This window comes from Panthera onca, chromosome B3 (assembly GCF_046562875.1).
Source record: "Panthera onca isolate mPanOnc1 chromosome B3, mPanOnc1 haplotype 2, whole genome shotgun sequence".
Taxonomy (NCBI): Eukaryota; Metazoa; Chordata; class Mammalia; order Carnivora; family Felidae; genus Panthera; species Panthera onca.
Window position 1 is genome coordinate 131133120 of NC_138344.1, and position 18066 is coordinate 131151185.

At 47.9% G+C, this 18066-nt stretch overlaps 1 protein-coding gene and 1 long non-coding RNA gene across 2 annotated transcripts in view; one reads left to right on the forward strand and one right to left on the reverse strand.

Moving 5' to 3' along the window:
• Nucleotides 1-18066, reverse strand: part of KCNK10 (potassium two pore domain channel subfamily K member 10) — a 123792-nt gene that overhangs the window by 68973 nt on the left and 36753 nt on the right. The window contains exon 2 of the mRNA XM_060620469.3: nucleotides 233-567. Within this exon, the coding sequence (XP_060476452.1) occupies nucleotides 233-567 (335 nt within the window). The remainder of the gene's footprint in view (nucleotides 1-232; nucleotides 568-18066) is intronic.
• On the forward strand, nucleotides 5256-5904 carry LOC144616624 (uncharacterized). The gene is made up of 2 exons (XR_013555992.1): nucleotides 5256-5418; nucleotides 5717-5904. It is a non-coding gene; the product is annotated as an uncharacterized LOC144616624 (long non-coding RNA).

Below are 18066 nucleotides of genomic sequence, written 5' to 3' on the forward strand. Positions count from 1 at the left end.
CGTCAGGGCATCAAGGCTGTGGCACGCATGTTCCCTCTTCCCCCTGATCATCACGTGCCTTACTCTCTGGCTCCTTGGAGGTCTCAGCTCACAGGTCGCCTCCCCGGAGAAGACCACCCTGACCATCAGGAGCATCTCAACCAAAGGCGAAACTCGGTGAGCTCCAAGGACAGAACCAACGCTGTCCCTTCTCCCCACAGGCTATCCTATGGCTGACTCACCCCCTGCTCACCTGGATCAGCGTCTCCAGCTCCTGTGGGCTCACGCAGATGTGATCCCGCAGGAATTCTGCCTTCTCCAAGGCGATGGTGTTCTTCTGGCTGCTCTCGAAGGGCTGTTCCAGCGCCCGGAAGACCAGACCGCCCGTGACGAGATAGACCACCACGACCACAAAGATGGCAACGACCGTTTTCCACTTCATGACGGTCTGCAGGCCCCCCTGAGGGGCGCCTTCCATTCTGGCTACCACTGTGGCTCGGGAGGAGACGGACAGGCGCGGGGCCGCGTGGTGCCCACTAGTGGCACCCTTGGGCTGGCACACCGGGGGTGCTGCTGCTGGAACGGCCACTGAGAAACAGGGTGGAGGACAGGGGGAGAGAGAGTTTGTTTATGAATACAAGACACAGAACTTGGCAGAAGCAAAGCACAGATGTCTTTCTCAAGCCAGCTTTCAAATGTGAGGATCACAAACCGGCTCCCCAAGCCGGCAGGGAGGGAACCTGATCAGTTGCGAGGCGTCTGTGTGAGTTCTTGAAAAATGGGCACCAGGAGTTCTGGCTTTAAAAAAAAAATAGTATTAATTGAGTTTGAAATGCTTATATTTCTCTACAAGGTCCAATTTTGAAGGCCCGTGATTTATACTTCAGCTCTTGCCTTAGCTTCCTTGGTTAAACGATATATAAGATAAATGACAAACCACCATATTTGAAATACAGACGTATCATTCAACTTGGAGAGGAAATAAATCGGAGATGGACGCGCAACGACTCTGGCCACATACTGAGGGCCGGGTGATAACCAAGAGCAGAGGAGAGACTAACATCTAGCGAGTTTCAAAGTCCCTTTCATCCAGGGTCACGGTCACAAAACAAAGAAGGGTGAGCTTAGCATCAGGGAAACAAGTCAAAACTCAGACACGGTAAAAAAAAGGTTTGGGTTTCAGAAGACTACCAAAGTGGGGAAAAAAAAAAAAAGAGTAGAATGAGGGAGGGAATAATGAGTGATGTTTTTATGCCAATAAATTTGGTTTCCTAAAAAAAGAAGAAGAAATAGATTCAAAGCGCATTTCTCAATAGAAAATTCAGCGACTTAGATGTAATCACTCCTGATCTATTAGTAATAGAATTTTACTTCTATTTTCCTCCAAAAAGAAGCCATTGGAAAAGAAATTTCCCCTCGTGTTGAGAACACATCGAATTCTCAAAGGTCCCTGGTCTCTGTTAGGGCAATTTCGTTACCTTGGAAATAAATATGTTAAGCTGGAGGCTTTTCTGGAATGGCAGGAGGAACAGGGTAGCGTTGCACACGTAATGCTATCATGCATTTCGGAAATCTGTCTTGTGCAGCAGTGAGCAGACAGTGCACTTCGATTTTGTTCTGCCCTCATTATACTAATGCTTATTATAGCCTCTGCCATAGCGCAGCCTGGCTGTTGTGTAAATAAGGTATTAGGAGATGACAACCCTAATTACCTAAGTGGGGCCAACAATCCCACTCAAGAGAGCTCACTGCTCAGTCCCTGCCTTGGGGAACTCAAGATAAATAAAAGCACGGGGATGTCCCTGCCTATTCACAGCACCAGTGACCCTGACAATGCCTGGCCAGAAGGGTGGCCACCTCCAGGAATCTAGGTCTGTAAACATCTGCCTTTCCTCCTAGGGCCTCAAAATCAGCTTTTCTCTTGAAAACCAAGCAGAGCAATCAACCTTTTATTGTATCTTATTCTAGCAAATAAAAGCATTATTGTTGATAATCGTATATAATCGCTGCAAATAAAATGTTACATTTCCTTCTGACTTACTGAACCCAAAACTGCTTGGAATCTCTGATTGAAAGATTTAAGAATTAGGATCAGCACTGTGGGCATTATGTTCTTGCTAATCCTTCCCCCAAAACACTACTTCCGGGTTCCTACTAGCCCTTGTTGATACTGAGGTGCGTCTTGTCTTGGGCAGCTTGCTTTCAGCCTTGCCCCCACGTTTCCCATTCATTCAGCTTCCCCATTGTATCTCAGTCTCGCACCTCTCACCATTCCTAGGACTACCAACCTTAACTCATCTTGCTTGAACCAATCCAGCAGCCGCCTAAGTGACCTCCTTGCTTCCACTCTCACCCATCTTTGACAAATCTGGGGTCAAATACCACTTCCGGAAGCACTTCCTCCCCTTTCCTCCTGCGGCCTCTGTGGACGGTGGAATAATGGCCCCCAAAGATGTCCACATCCTAATCCCTGGGCCCTATGCCTGTGTTACCTTACAACAGGAAAGGAACTTTGCAAATGTGATTAAGTTAAAAATCTAGAGATAGGGAATTATCCTAGATTATCTGGGTGGGCCCAATATAATCACAAATTTCCTTCTAAGAGGGAGGCAGGACAGTCAGAGAAAGACATGTAAAGACAGAAGCAGAGGTCATAAGCCAAGGGATGGAATCAGCTCCTAGAAGCTGGAAGAGACAAGGAACAGACTCTCCCCTACAGGCTCCAGAAGGATCCCACCCTGCCCACACCTTAATTTTGGCCCAATGAGACCGATTTGGAACTTCTGACCTCCAGAACCATAAGATAATAAAGATGTATTCTTTTCAGCCACTAAGATTGTTACAGCAGCAACAGGAAGCTAATACACCCCCACTAGATTAGATCTCTCTTGACCCACACTCACTGCCCTGTGCTGTTAATAGAGCCTGTTTACTTGTCACTCGACTTAGAGCTTCAGGAGGGCAGGCCCCGGGTCTACCCTCTCACCTCTGTACCCCAGTGTCCTGTATGGTGCCTCCCACACGAGGCGCTGATAAAATGAATGAAGAACAGAAGGAAGAGACGTGGGCACGTCCGAACCGCGCATACAACGTGGATGAGTGGTGTTCAGCGGGAAATCGCTTGGCACCCCAGGAGCCAAGAGCAGGTGCCCCGACACAACAGTGCTCTGCTCACACCTCACCCCTTCATGGATGTTCCTCTGGCCGGCAGCCCCCTCCCCACCTTCACCTGCCTGGGAAACTCCCATCCTCCTCAATCTCAGCTCCAAGCTGCCTCCCCTGTGAAGTCATCCCGGACTCTCCAGGCCCACCCGGCGTGCCCCTCGCCCGACGAGCCTACAAACTCCTTGGAGTCTGAAAGCTTGTCTTTTAATGGCTGGATCTCCATTTCTCGGCATAGTGCCTGGCATAGAGCAATTGTTTGTTTTCTGTTGTTGTTGTTGTTGTTGTTGTTGCTGCTGATTCCTTCAAACCATAAACAAAAGCCCCATCAGTCACCACCACCCTCAGTAACAAGCATTTGTGTAATGCCAAATGAGCACGAGGCGCTGTGCTGTGGTGGTCACAGTCCCTCCCAGCTCCAGGGGTTGACAACCCACTTAGGGGACATCCTCCACACTGACAGGTGATAACCATTAGGAGGAAGCCTAATGACGGCCTTGAGCTCGGGGGTCATCTGCAGCTGGGACTCATTCACGGACTTGCATCATGGATGTTTCCGGGGCTTCTAGCATCCCTATGAGGCTGAGCAGAATTGGGCTTGACAAAGGTCTTTTTCAGACCAGTTCCTGATGCCACTCTGCTAAGGGACAGACTCTGGGAGCAGAGTCTGAATAGAATCCACCAATCCCGAGTTTCCAAATCACCAGGAGTAAAAACCAGAACTTCAGTCCCAAATCTATCAGTGGCTGGGTGACCCTGAGACCGCCATTTAGTTTCTCTGTTTCCTTATCTGCGAAAGGTGGATGATAAGGACTCAGTTGGAGGGTTGGGGGGCTGGTGGGATTAAAATGAGAATAACGTGACTTCCAAGTCAGTCCTCTTCTGGAGCATAGGAAACAGAAAAATAGGAACCAAAGAAATTCCCTTGGTGGAAAGGGCCCTTTTATCTAAAACGTATCAATAACGGATGGGTCATATAAAGTAATGATCTATCATTCTTCATGACTCCCACAGAAAAGTATCTGGCAGCAAAAAACACTGCCAAGAATTGATGAGAAGGCAAAGCCTGGAAGATAATACCGTAAGTTAATTTTCCTTTTAAAATGTTTCCTCACAGGGGCACCTGGGTGGCTCAGTCAGTTAAGCCCTGACTCTTGAGTTCGGCTCAGATCACGATCTCATGATTCATGAGATCAAGCCCTGCGTCGGGCTCCGTGCTGTTAGCGCAGGGCCTGCGTGGGATTCTCTCTCTCCGCCCCTCCCCCACTCCCACTCTCTCTCTTTCTCAAAATAAATAAACATTTAAAAAAGAAAAGTACAAGATAAAAGGTTTCCTCATAACCATCTGCCCATTCTGCTTTTACCGAAACACGGGTAGATACGGGAGCACGCGTGCAAATCTGCTCCTTCTTAGTTGAACAAGTTGTTAGTAGTTTTAAAGTTTTCAGGCTTTCCCAGGCCCTATACTTACCGCATCACCCATTCTTGCACTCAGTCAACAAACATTTGAGTCAGCCGGGCACTGTGCTGGGTCCTGAGGACACAGAAATGAGTAAGATACGTCCCTGCCTTCAGAGTCGGTGGGAAAATTGACGAGGGTCTCACCCACGCGTGAACCTAGTTCGTCGTCACAAAACCTCCTGTGGAGAACAGTTGTCATTATCTACCCCTCTTGACAGGTGAGGCACTGACAGGTGACCCTGACCAGCCTGTCCCAAGCAGTGGCATCCTTGGATCTGTCTTCCCACACCTAACCCTGGATGCCTTCCGCTCCTCCGGGCCGCTCGAAACAAATGACATCCGCGGGATTCAGGGTTTCTTGGAAACGTGGAACGCGGCCACCTCAGAGGTCCGCAGTCACGCAGTCACGTGACTCTGCCTATTGACCCAGGCAAAGTACAAGTGATTGCAACACACTGGCGAGAAGCAAAGAACTCCTGCCCTCCCCCCTAGCCCTCCCAGGTCTGGAATCGGTCCAGGGCCACTGCATGGACGGCTCGGAGCTTCCCGAGAGCTCCAGGTGGAAGCTCAGTCTGGAATCCTCAAAAGGCTTCCCTGGGGGTAGGGCACAGGGTGGGTGTCAGGAAGAGGGAAGGGGTGATGGGGAGCCCCACCTGCCTGCAGTTGTCCCAGAGGCTGCTTTCACCTCTGCCATCCTCTAAGAAGAGCAGACAGGATGTGCATGTTTGCTCTGACTCCAGACGTCCCAACAGCCAAACCTCGTTCTCCCAGCTTCCATCTGATGGCTGTGCCTTAAAGCCGGTCAAGCTGGTCCTGGTAAGAACGCAGCGACTCTCCGTCTACACACACTAAATGAGCAAGCCCTGTGCCCCAAATGCCACCAAAGCAAAGGCTCTCCCTTTGGGTTTAATTATTTCTCTCTCCTAGCCCTCTCGAAACACCCAAGCTTTCTTTCCAGATGGAAGAAAAAGGCATGGGGAAATTTCTGAGGACCTTTAGAGACAGAGAGCCAAGGCTAGAGGAAACCAGGCTGAAAGAAAGGGGAGGGGAGGGAGGAGGGAGCCGAGAACATGCTGCCACCTTGACTCACATCTGTCCTCGCCTCTCTCTTTAGGGCAAGGCTCTGTCTTCTCTCACCGGAATCACTTAGAAAGCCTCCGGTCCTGTCCCCTCAAATCCATCCTCCACATGGCAGCCAGATGGCGCTCTCCCGGGTGCGACTCTGAACACTTGGACCTCATATTTCAGCCCCTCTGAAGACACCATAGTGATGCAAATAAAGCGCAGGCTCCCAAAACATAAGAGACTCTTAAAAACTGAGAACAAACTGAGGGTTGAGGGGGGTGGGAGGGCGGGGAGGGTGGGGGAAAAGAAAAAACAAAGCGCAGGCTCCTTCCAGGACCCGGTGCCTGCCGGTCTCCCCAGCCTCACCCGCTGCCACGCCCCCACAGGCAACCTTCGCCCCAGCCAAACCCAGCAGCACCCGACCCCTGCGTGCTGAGCCCTGCTAATGCCGCCCTCTGGGCCATCTTGCTTCCCGATACCTTTCTCCTCCCCACTCTTTATCTGGCCAACATCGCCTCCTACTTCAAAATTCACTTCGTGTGCCACCACCTCCAGGAAGTCCTCCCCGACTGCCCACCCCCAGTATAATCAGATGTCTTTCCTCTCCGCTCTGTGTCTCAGTGTGGAGCTCAGCACACTGCCGGCAGCTGAGATCCTCCTACTTCTAATTTGTTCCATTCCTGGATTCATTCACACCTCCATCCATAAATTCGCCTTGCACCAACATTTATGAGGTCAATGTCACACATTTGCCCAACAGAAAATCCAACTGCAGAATTCATTGATCTGGTAGTATGAGCAGTCCTAGTACTATAGTATTTTCCGCCCCCCACAGACAGACATCCAGAGTCGAGGTGGTCTCAGACAATAAATAGTCCAAGGAAAGCTCTTCATGATTTGTTCAATTCCTAAGGAAGACGAGGAAGAGCCCAGGACCATAGCTCCTCCTTGCCCATGCGAGCTGGCCACGACAGCCCTGGCACTTCCCACTGCCCGGTTCCTCCTTCGAGATCCGGGTCTCCCTACCTTGTGGTTTTCCAACAGGCCCCACACTCCACCATGCTGGTGAGATGGACCCATTTGTCTTGACTCATTTGGTCAAGGCCTAAAGGCATGCGGCCCCAGCTGGGGTTCTGTTGTCTAGGTCCAAAATGCTTCATGAAGAACATATTTTGTCTCTTGCTCTAAGTTTTTTCCTCCATAATTTAAATTAACTAAAGCACTTTAAAAAAAAAAAAGATTATTTTTCCCCTACCTTTCGGATTAAAAAGAATGTCAGCTGCTGCGGTTCCCAAAATATCTCCTTTACCCTGGGGCCAAGTATTTTACATACCATCTTCAGGGCCCATTCCTTCAAGACAGAGGTTTGCCTTTCCCAGGTGTTTTGTCAACAGTAATTACCTCTCCTCACTGGGCTCCATGAAGGGGACTCTTCCCAATCAGGCTGGAGCCAGGGGGTCCTTCCAAAATTCCAGTCCCGCTCCTGCTTAAAACCGCACAATGACTCCCACAGCTGTTTACGTGGCCTCCAATGTTCCACGTGCTCAGGCCCGTCTTACTTCCCCAGCCCTGCCTCACCCTCCACATGCTGCCCTCTGACCCCAGCAAACTCCCTTGGGTATTGGCTGTCTCAAGCACGTAGGTCACAAGTAGTTGTACCAACCCAAGCAATTCTTTTTTCTAGATCCACAGTAGAAAGCAAAACTGAAAAATATGTCTTAACCCATTAGGTAGAAAGGTCCTATGACTTAAGTCCATAACCCCATGCCTAACTCCCTTTCCTTGGGAAACCTGTTCACTGCATCCCACACAATGGTGGTGATGGAAGTAGCCGGAGGTACTTTGAGAAATTCCAAATTTATCAGAGCATAAAATACAGAGGTGGTAAGTGCACGAATGTTTTACGGGGATGAAAGGGGAGGGGCGTTTAGAAACTTGATGTGTCATTTACTCACTTACAACAAATGCATGCCAACTATGTGCCAGGAGCACATCGCAAGCTCCATACTTTGTCCAGGCTGCTAAACCACCATCTACCAGGAGGCTGAAGAACCCAATTCTCTTGAAAAGAGCAACGGCCAAGTAAGCCAGTGGATGTAAGCCTCCCTGTAGCTTTGATTCCCCTCAATGTAGCTTTAATCCCTCTTCTACTCTCTGCTTCGTCTGCTCTGATCCAAACTTCCCTCCTCCATCCCAAACCTGTCCAAAGACACCTCAGGGCCACCAGGACTGACGACCTCCCCTACTTCCTCAGCATCTTCAGGGAACCTTCCTCCACCTTCCTCACTGACACCTGGGCTTCCCCGGAAGACCCTGTCCTCCGACTGTGGCATTCAGGTAGAGGTTGGCCAATCTCCCTCACCCACAATGTCAGGGCCACACTGTCCCGGAAATATAACACTCACACTCTTGTGACCAAATCCCTGTTCCTTTGAGACCCAAACCCTCTGGTTCCTTCACTTCCTCCTCTTCTTGTGGCTGGCTGTGGTACAGCCGACTTCTCTCCTTGATTCCCTGAAGCTTCCGTCCAGGTCCTGCTTTCCTCCTGAGTTATTTCAGTTGTTCCACAGACAATCTTTCCAATACCCACACCTCCCATTTCCCTCATTTCATCACCATGACCATCATCTCTAATCCACTTCAGCCAGATTCCTCCAGAAGCCGATCCCGAGATGAAGACTGGTTTGTAAGCAATCTGTTTAGGAAGCACTTCCAGGAAAAGGCCATAAGGGCAGAGAAGGGAAGGGCGAGAAACCATGCAAGAGTGTGACTCCAGGTGAAGCCCTGTCGCCTGAGCCCAGAGGAACCCTGAAGCGTCAATTACTTCTCCAAGTTTGTCCCACTTGGAGGCCAAGGAGCTAGGCTTGCCTTCTCTTACCCAGTCAGTCATGGCTACAAAAATGGGACAAAAATGCCCAGGAGCATCCTGGCCAGAGGCACCAGTAGACCAAGAAAAAAATCTCCTGAAAAGAGACTCTTTGTAGGGACAAGCTACAAGGGGAGAAGTGCACAGACTCTGAAGGAGGGGTGCACAGGGCAGGAAAGACGGATCTGGAAGAGCTGGCGGAGCACCGATGGTGTCCACTATGACGGCCTCCTCCTATGGCCACATCCCGAACGCCGTCCTCACAAGAAATGTCCCTGCTCCAGAGATACTCCGGTAAAGACACCCACTTCTGACCTGAGCATCCTATCCACCCGGCTCTTTCCACATAATTACCCCCATAACACGTCCCGCCTCTACCTCTCACCATCTATCGTGCCCCCCGCCCGTCCCGTGTTTTCTTCCTTCCCTGTGCAGCTTAGATGCCAAGTTCAACACTTCACTCTCCAGCTAATAGACTCAACTCCCTTTCCTTCCGTCCCTTCCTGGAGCCACCTGGAGCTGGAGCCACCCCCTTCCTTGTTACTCCTTCTCTCTGCGCAGAGACCAGATCCAGGCTGCTGGACGTCGCTGGGAAATTGAACAGCCTCGGGGATTGCTGCCACTCGAAACCCCCTGGTTTCCTTCCCAAGCTGGCTCTCGGTGCCAGCCAGGAAGCTTCCCTGTCTCCCTGCTCAGAGACAGCTGTCAGGACAAATGTCATGAAGAAATGAGGTGTATCTTCCTGTACATAAACCTGAAATTGTATCTAACAATCCCCTGCAAGACAGCTCTCTACTTTACAAAAGGATTTTCTGGGGAAAGCATTTGAACGGCACGTTCCGTGGACAGCTAGCATGGGCTTTGGTTTATATTTATATTTTTCTAAGAACAAACTGTTTATGTAGGATGAGCTGTGCCCTCGCTTTGCCCTTGTCGCAGGGTCACTGAGACGGGAGTCCCAACGCCCCAGTACATTGTGCTTTGCAAGCAGCCTCAGCCGCCTGCATTTCCAGTGCAGCCGCCCAGTGCCCCCGGCTTGCTTGGGAGTCACTAAAACCTCCTACAGAAAAAAAAAAAAAAAAAAAAAAAAATGGGATGGGAAAAACATTTTCAGATGGCTCTCCCTTCACTGTGCCTCTTAAGTCGCAGCAATGAATGAGATCCATGCAAGGGAGAAAACGGTTTCCACAAAACACCCCGCAAAATGGCTTTGCCTCTTAGCATCACCCTCTGGATAATTCCCCCTTAGAGTGGCTCCTCTAATGCAGTATCGGTGCTGCTGACATCAGCAACATTTCCGTGATTCGCGTAAATGCAGCCATCGGAGGCTGGGAGTGAGTGCAGGAGGGAGGAAGGGAGAAAGCCTAAAAGGGAAAAGAATGCCCACGTTGTTCCTCACGAGGCTGGGGAGACAATGGTGTAGCAAACGTAGCAGTTCATTTCTCTGAAGACCGAGAAGTGTTTGCAAATACTATTAATAGCTCTCATTAGTGAAGTCTTCAAGGAATCAAAGGACTTACTGAGAAATTGGGGAAGCAGATCTAAAAAGACAGGGAGGGGGTTCTTCAATAAACCAGCACACCTAAGCTGGGGGTCTGATGAAGCCAGGGATCCCTGCTGCCGAGGGGATCTGAAGGCTGACCCAGGCTCCAGGGGAATTTTCCAACCAGGACGATGCTGAATGTAAGCTGGACCTTCTAGCCAAACCGACATGGCACGCCAACCCCCAAACGTCTGCAGTCCTTTCTCAGTAATAATCCCTCCTGCTAGAGGGTAAATCCCTCTAGGTGCCCCCTGCGCCGGACCCTTTGCCTCTAAATCTTCCATATCCCAATCCCAGTGCACAGCATATAATAAGAGCTCAATTCATGTTCATGAAAGGGATTCAAGAAATGTTGGTCAAGTGTCTCGTGCTTCAGGAACCAGCAGACAAACGGTGACAGAGCAGAACCCTGGTGTCCAGGAGCTCGCCAGGTAAAAAGATGGATGCATTGGGAGGGGCAACCTTCACCTCCACTCCCATGTCATTCAGAAAAGGCCCAGCACTCGAGGATCAAGAGAAGGCATCCGAAATGTCAGACAGCCAACGGATCCCTGCAGGGTTCAAGAGGAAATCTGGCATCTGCTCTGCTGGTCCCTAAACTGCCCCCCAAGAAAGAGCTCATAAAGCAGGGTGCACAGAAGTTTGCCTTGGCATCATTTACAAAAGTTAAATTCCTCTTCCATGTTACCACCTTCTCATAGATCCTTAGACCCACACCTGTTACCCAGGCAACCTCTCTATGTGATGGGTTAGTAGCAATGAAGCAATCACCAAAACCATATTTCCTTTCAAGGAACCACCCGGTTATAAGGACCATAGGACACGGTTCAAGAACCTACAACAAAATACAAATTAGCGAATATTGGCACATAATACGGCTCAATAAACTAGTGCAAAATAAATGTGCTCCATTCAGCTTGCCAGGTAAACAAATGTTAAGTAGGGATGCAAAGTCCTTGTAAATGGTGAAGCCCAGGGAAAAAAAAAACACAAGAGAAAAAAAAACTTCTTTTCATTGATAGTTAAACTAACCTTTGGGTTCTCAGCTTTTAACCAAGGAATATAACCTTCAGAGAAAATCCTAGCTGAGGGGTGCCTAGGTGTCTCAGTTGGCTAAGTGTCAGACTTCAGCTCAGGTCATTATCTCACATGAGCGGGTTTGAGCCCCTCGTCCGGCTCTGGGCTGACAGCTCAGAACCCAGAACCTGCTTTGGATTCTGTGACTCCCTCTCTCTCTGCCCCTCCCCTCCTCACACTCTGTCTCTCTCTCTCTTAAAAATAAATGAACATTAAACAAAAAAAAAAAAAATTTTTTTAAATCCTAGCTGATAGGTAATGCTTCACACACGTTGGATTCAACCCGTACTTAATTGCTTTGAAGTTGCCTCTAAAGGGATCATTTGAAATACAGTCTTTCGGTTAGGAGTCTTCTACTTCATAGAAAGGAGGAGGAACAGGGCATAGAAAGTGTCATAATGAATTAAAAGCACAAGTGACACAACCCAGCTATCTTGGAATTCGTGGGCATTTCCAAGAGTTCCCTGCCATTTCAAGATGCTTAATGGCCCCTCGGATGCCAGTTGCATTTAAGCTGCTATTACTGGGAGGTGCTGAATTCAGCAAAGCATTTGCTTCACAGCCACAGGGCTGAATTAGATATGTCATGGAGATAGCACTTGGTTCCTCCAACACAGCCAAAAGTGCCACAGCACTTAATTCACTGAAAACTTCCCCGCGAGGCCCATTTCACGACGTTCTCAAAGTAGTTCACAGGTATCAGGGTAGTGTCCTTCCATGCTTTTCCACTAACAGCTAACATTCACCACAGCACAGAATGCAGTTCGCATTGTTGGATGAGTGCCTACTATGTGCTCAGCATTCTGTGCGGTGCTCTAAGGGAACTTCATGGAAGCAGTAGCTATCATCAGAAAGAAAGGTCCTTGGAGGCTGGCATTTCTTACTGGTCCTGGAGACTCAACCCAGAAGCAGACCATATGGTAGTTTCTATATGACCGTCTAGTTAGGATAGGGTTGCCAGATTTGAGAGTGTGCTAAAACTCACATCACATAAAATTCACTGTTGTAGCCATTTTAAAGCGTACAACTCGACGCACGCTGGAAGGTTCAGCAAATAAGAACTCAGGGCACCCAGTTAACTTTGAATTTCAGATAAAAAAAATTTTCAGGGTAAGTATGTCCCATGCAATCTCTGGGATATACTTATACTTGAAAAAATTACTCTTTTGAAATTCAAATTTAACGGAGTGTCCTGCACTTTATCTGGCAACCCTAAGTCAGAGGGACAAAAGGAACACAACCATCAACCACCCAACACAACCAACCAAAAATGTAGGTAAGTACTACACTGGGTGATACCAATCATAACGCCGTATAAAAACAAGCAGGCTCCCACCCCTAGCACCCTAGCTCTTCGCAGGACCCCCACCCCCTCCACCCTGCCAGATCCAGGTCACAACACCGTGGCCTCATTTGACTTGGCCTCCCACAGAACTCCACACACAAGGCCTTGCTCCTTAAAATGCTCCCACTTCTGGCCTCTTGACACCCCATTCTCAAGGTGCGCCTCCATTCTGTCTGGTGAGGTCTTTTTAAATCCACTCTACAGGCTCCTCTTCCTAAAAATGTGTAAATAATGGACTTTCACAGGGCTCATCCCTGCACCCTTTCTTCTCTGTATCCTCCCCATGACTGATCTCTTTCGGGGCCAAGGTTTTAAATGCCACCCACTTGCCGATGACTCCCAGATCTTTATGCCTAGGGAAGCAGCGGGCAGAGGCCGGCAGGAGGCAACTCAGGGATCAGTGCGCCAAAGTCACAAGAGTCGCAGGCATGCTGCGTCATAGGTGATAAGCCAAGCCAGCACTGGAGGTGTCCAGAAGAACGAGGCAACTCTGGGTGGCCGCTCGGGTTACAGGGATGCTGATACCTGGGTCACCACGGCCATCACCATAAAATCTGGGCCACTTACAACTGGAACAGAAACCACATATTTAATGAAGACAATCTCAAATTCATCCTCATGGACTACACAGAGGGCCGTGTAGCCACCACTCTAGGGGCCAACCTAGCTCTGTGTATATTCCAAGAGAGCGTGGGCTTTGGAACGCTCAAGGCCAAGGCCCAGGCCTTGATTCAGTAGCTGCGGGAGCCCTTCACCCAAACAGTGGCATTGCAATGCGCATTGATAGAAGCGGGGGTCAGAAAAGAGAGAAAAGCATTTGCAAGGAGAAGGCCTCTTGGGAAGACTGTCCTCTTGGGAACTGTGGGGGCAGGGGGACTGTGGGACCCTTTCTTCTAAGAATAAACTTCAGCTCCTGAAAACCTGTGCTCTGACTTCCAGCCTCATATATGCAAGTCACTGGCATATCTCAATTGCATCTCACACTTAGTTTGTCCAAATTGCACTCCATCACCAACCAGTCAAAAAAGAAGGCTCCTCTCCCAGGATGGTATTAACATCCACCCAGTTTGCTCAAGCCAAATGGCCAGATCCTAAGAGGCGACCTCACTTCAGCCTCCCTGTTCCTCCTGCTCTCCCAGAGTTCTGTCATTTCTACCTCCAAGGAGACCAAGAAACCACCTCTGGCCCTCCTTCTGCCTCCCCCGCCACCAGCCCAGGTCAGCACCTGGGGGGAGACTATCAACTCCGAGGGCAGAGACCTTGCTTATTTGGTTTGCTTTTACACACCCAGTACCTAGCACATGGCACCTGAACGTGGTAGGCTTTCAATAAATGCTCTGAATATATGAAGCCAAGGAAGAGGTTTATTGTATAATTATACCAAATTACACCACAAATCAGTAATATAATTTTTTTTTTTTTACCTAAAGGGCATCCTAAATATCAGCTAATCCTGTAACACCCTCAGCTAGAGGGTGATATAAGCACCTTGTCCAAGGCAGGCAGTGACCCAGGATACAAGCCTGGTGTCCATCTAATTCTTTTCATTTTTAAGCCTTTTTTTAAGATGCTTATTTATTTATTTTGACAGAAAGAGAGTGAGCACACAAGCAGGGGAGGGGCTGAGAGAGAGGGAGAGGGAGATTCTGTGAAATCATGACCTGAGCCGAAATCAGGAGTCGGATGCTTAACCTACTGAGCCACCCAGGCACCCCGTGTGCACCTAAAACCCATGCTCCCTCAAGACCCCCTAATGCCCTCATGCTCAGTTACAAGAAATTCTCTGAAAGAGCACCTTGGCCCGTGATTCTGTATTCATTCTAGAATTTAACTTGAGTTTCTTGATTTGGTACTAATAAATCCTGCCATAATCCCAAACCTCATTCCTTGGTGTTCAGGACTGGATTTCACCCACTAGGAACAGAGAGCAAAAGCTGAGGCATGGGAGACACCTACTTTGTGGGCACACCCCAAAACAAATGAGCAAGCAGCCGCCATTCAGTCACCAGCACGAAGGTGAACTTCATCTCTCGGCAGGATCTTCCATTTAAGTACAGCTGCACAGTATCTCAGACCAACTCCTTTTTTATTCCTAGGCACTCGCCAGAAATGCCCTAAACTGAGAACACTGAAGGTACAGAGAGGCACTCCTTTGTAAATCACAGCACATGATAGCTGCTTTTCAAATTTTATGTTTATTTGTTTTTGAGAGAGAGAGATAGCAGGAGAGGGGCAGAGAGAGCGGGAGACAGAGGATCCCAAGCAGGCTCCGCACTGACAGCAGAGAGCCTGACGTGGGGCTCGAACCCACGAACCTCAAGATCATGACCTGAGACAAAATTGGACGCTTAACCGACTGAGCCACGCAGGCCCCCAGGATCTTCTTATTCTTACTACCTTGAAGCCTGCCATCAAGCCCTCTCATGCTTCAGGATCAACAGAGGCTGGAATCCATGACCTCCTGACAGGACTGCCACATTGCACAACTCCAGGAAATGCCATTCACAGTTGTGCAATACACAACCTGCACAGCCGTACATGACAGCCCTACATCTTAAGGCCTACTTAAGCTCTGTCAAGTTTGTAATCACCCTACAATTTGGACATGAGCCAAAAAAAATGTTCTTGTGCCAGAAAATTCACATTTCCTTCATCACAAGCAAACAATTGCTGGATACTTCTATCCAACTCTGCAGTCTGCTAAAGAAGGTGATTATCACGCGTTAAGGTTTTTTAGTCACTTTCCGTCAAGAAAACTTGATATGAAAAAGTAAACTGAAAACAAAGATCACGGTAAGAACACTCTTTCTGGGACCTATTTACATACTAAATCAGTCAGGATAACCCAACAGACATAAGATCTAAATCACGCTTTCAAAAGTCTTTTAAAAATTGGATAAACCCTCTCTCCCTTTCCTATGGCTTTCAGTTTTATGGATTTGTGCTTGCAGGGGCACTTTAAAGGTTATTTTCCATAGCAGATGCTAACGCACCTCTTGCCAGCAGAGAAGACTTTAGCTAGTGACTGAGATCTTGAGGCTGGAATTAGGATAACTGTGGTACCACTTACGGACCAGATTTGTGCACTAAAAATAGACAAGATGTGGAACAGACCAGAGATTTCAAACTTTTCAAACGAAACCCTTCCATTTCAAGGAAAGGCTGTGTTCTAAAAGTCTGAATTTTAAGGAGAAATTCAATTGAACTGAATAAAATTCAAACTTTAAGTGGAAATTATACCTAGAAATGCAAACTTTCACTTGAAGGAAAGGCTTCAGGTAAACCTTACAAAGGTAAGATCTGAATCAAACTGAACTTCTTTCAAATGAAAAGGTTTTGTTCTGAAAGTTTGAATTTTGAGTGGAAATTCAATTGAACTGAATGACATTCAAACTTTAGGTAGAAACAATATAGACACAGATAGAGATGTAAAATTCCATTTGAAGGCAGGATTTTAGGGGCGCCTGGGTGGCTCAGTCGGTTGAGTGTCTGATTTCGGCTCAGGTCATGATCTTGTGGTTCATGGGTTCGAGCCCCTCGTCGGGCTCTGTGCTGACAGCTTGGAGCCTGGAGCCTTCTTCAGATTCTTTGTCTCTCTCTCTCTCTCTCTCTCTCTCTCTCTCTCTCTCTCTGCGCCCCTCCCCCACTCACACTCTGTCTCTCTCTCAAAAATAAATAACCATTAAAAGAAATTTTGAAGGGAGGATTTTGTTCTAAAAGCCTGAATACCTCTCCCCTACCCCACATACTCTTGGATATTGAATACTATATACTATATTATGTAGTGTAAGCATAATATGTTAAATATTAAATACATATAAATGTTATTTTATAGTACATTGTGTTTTCTATAGGATGGTATAGTGTAGTATAGTATGGTATAAAACAATATAATATAATCTCAAAGCAAGCTGTAATGGCTGGAATTTTGACAAGGGCCCAAAGTCCTATGAGCTTTACCTCCCTCTCAATCTGTACACTCAGTCCCAAGACCTCCTTAGGACCCCGAAGACTCATGGAACATGGATGGAAACCATGAATCTGGAAGCAAAAGCACCAAAGGGAATATCCAGAATGTGGGCTCTAGTCCCAGCTTTCTACGAACCTGTCCTGTCACCTTCAGCATGCACCGTGGGAGCAGAAGGTCTGGGTACAAATGCCAGCTTGTGTCACTTACCCTCTCCACTACTCTCTCTTCTCTAGAAAAAGGAAACTGCCTCAGGGGGTTACACTGCAAATTAAATGGTATCATACTCTTTGGGGCCTTACTATATTGAATGGATTCAGTATTTAAGAATTGCTAGTTGTGATAATAATTAATGCATTAGATAAGGTCTGTACAATGGGAAATGTGTTCTGAACGTTGACTACAATGCTAACTGAATACGTTTGCATTAAATGCATTTTGTGTCTGGTTTTGACTAGTTTTATTGTAACTATCATTAGGGATTGTCACTGGCTTTCTTCCTCTCCAGAGACCAGTTAACTGAAAGCCAACTGTAATTCATATTCACCTTGTGGCTACAAGGCTCCTTGTGGTATGTTGGTTTGCCCCGACAGCAGTAAGGGTCTCGCACAGAGTCAGTATTCCATCGGGGTTTCTTAAGTGAATGAGAGCTTACCAGTTCTAACAAACCAACATTCCAGTACAACAAAGGCCAAGAGCAATCAAGTCCTTTAATAAATAAATGAGACCCTCACTTCAGAGCACATCCAAAATTTAGAAGTACTCTGGATTCTTTAAGCCAACTGGCCTCATAATTGGCCTCCTGGTTAAGCCTCAAGACAGACTGTATTTTTCCAAAACTGGCCACAACATCTCCTGTCCTGCATGTTCTGATATTCCTCTCATGAGATGGAATCTATGCCCCATCGCCTTGAATCTGGACAGGCTTGTGACTAAGGCAGAAGTGGCACTGTGTGGCCTCCGAAACTTTCATAAAAGACCACACTGCTTCTTCCTGGTTCTCTCGGGACACTCACTCTGAGAACCCAGCTGCCATGCTGTGAGGAAGCCCAAACCAGGCCCCAAGGAGAGGCCACACGGCATGGCCCTGTGTTGGTGCTCTAGCCAACGGCCAAGCTAAGACCCCAGCGGAGAGTCAGCACCAACTACCATCACATGAGTGAAGACGGCCCTAGTTGATTCCACTGCTCCCCACACGCCATCAATCCCCACAGCCTTCCCAAGTGAGCCCCCCACCCCAGACTTCGTGGAGCGGAGATAAGCCATCCCTAATGAGCTCTGCCTGATTTCCTAAACGCAGAATCTACGAGTATAATCAAATACTTGCTTTATGTCAGTAAGTTGGGGTGGTTCGTTATACAGCAACAGGAACAGAAACAGATTTTAATACATATTGCAGTAGAGGGCTTGTTCATAAAATGGAATCATGGCACAAACCTGGAAGACAACCCAAGCACACTATACACTGACTAATAAACAGGTCAAAACAAGACCCCAAAACAATACCCTAATTATAACACACCTTATTCTTTCATCTGTTGAAATGCACCACACAGAGCAACCACAAGAAACACTAACACTAAAATCGCTAGAGAGTATTA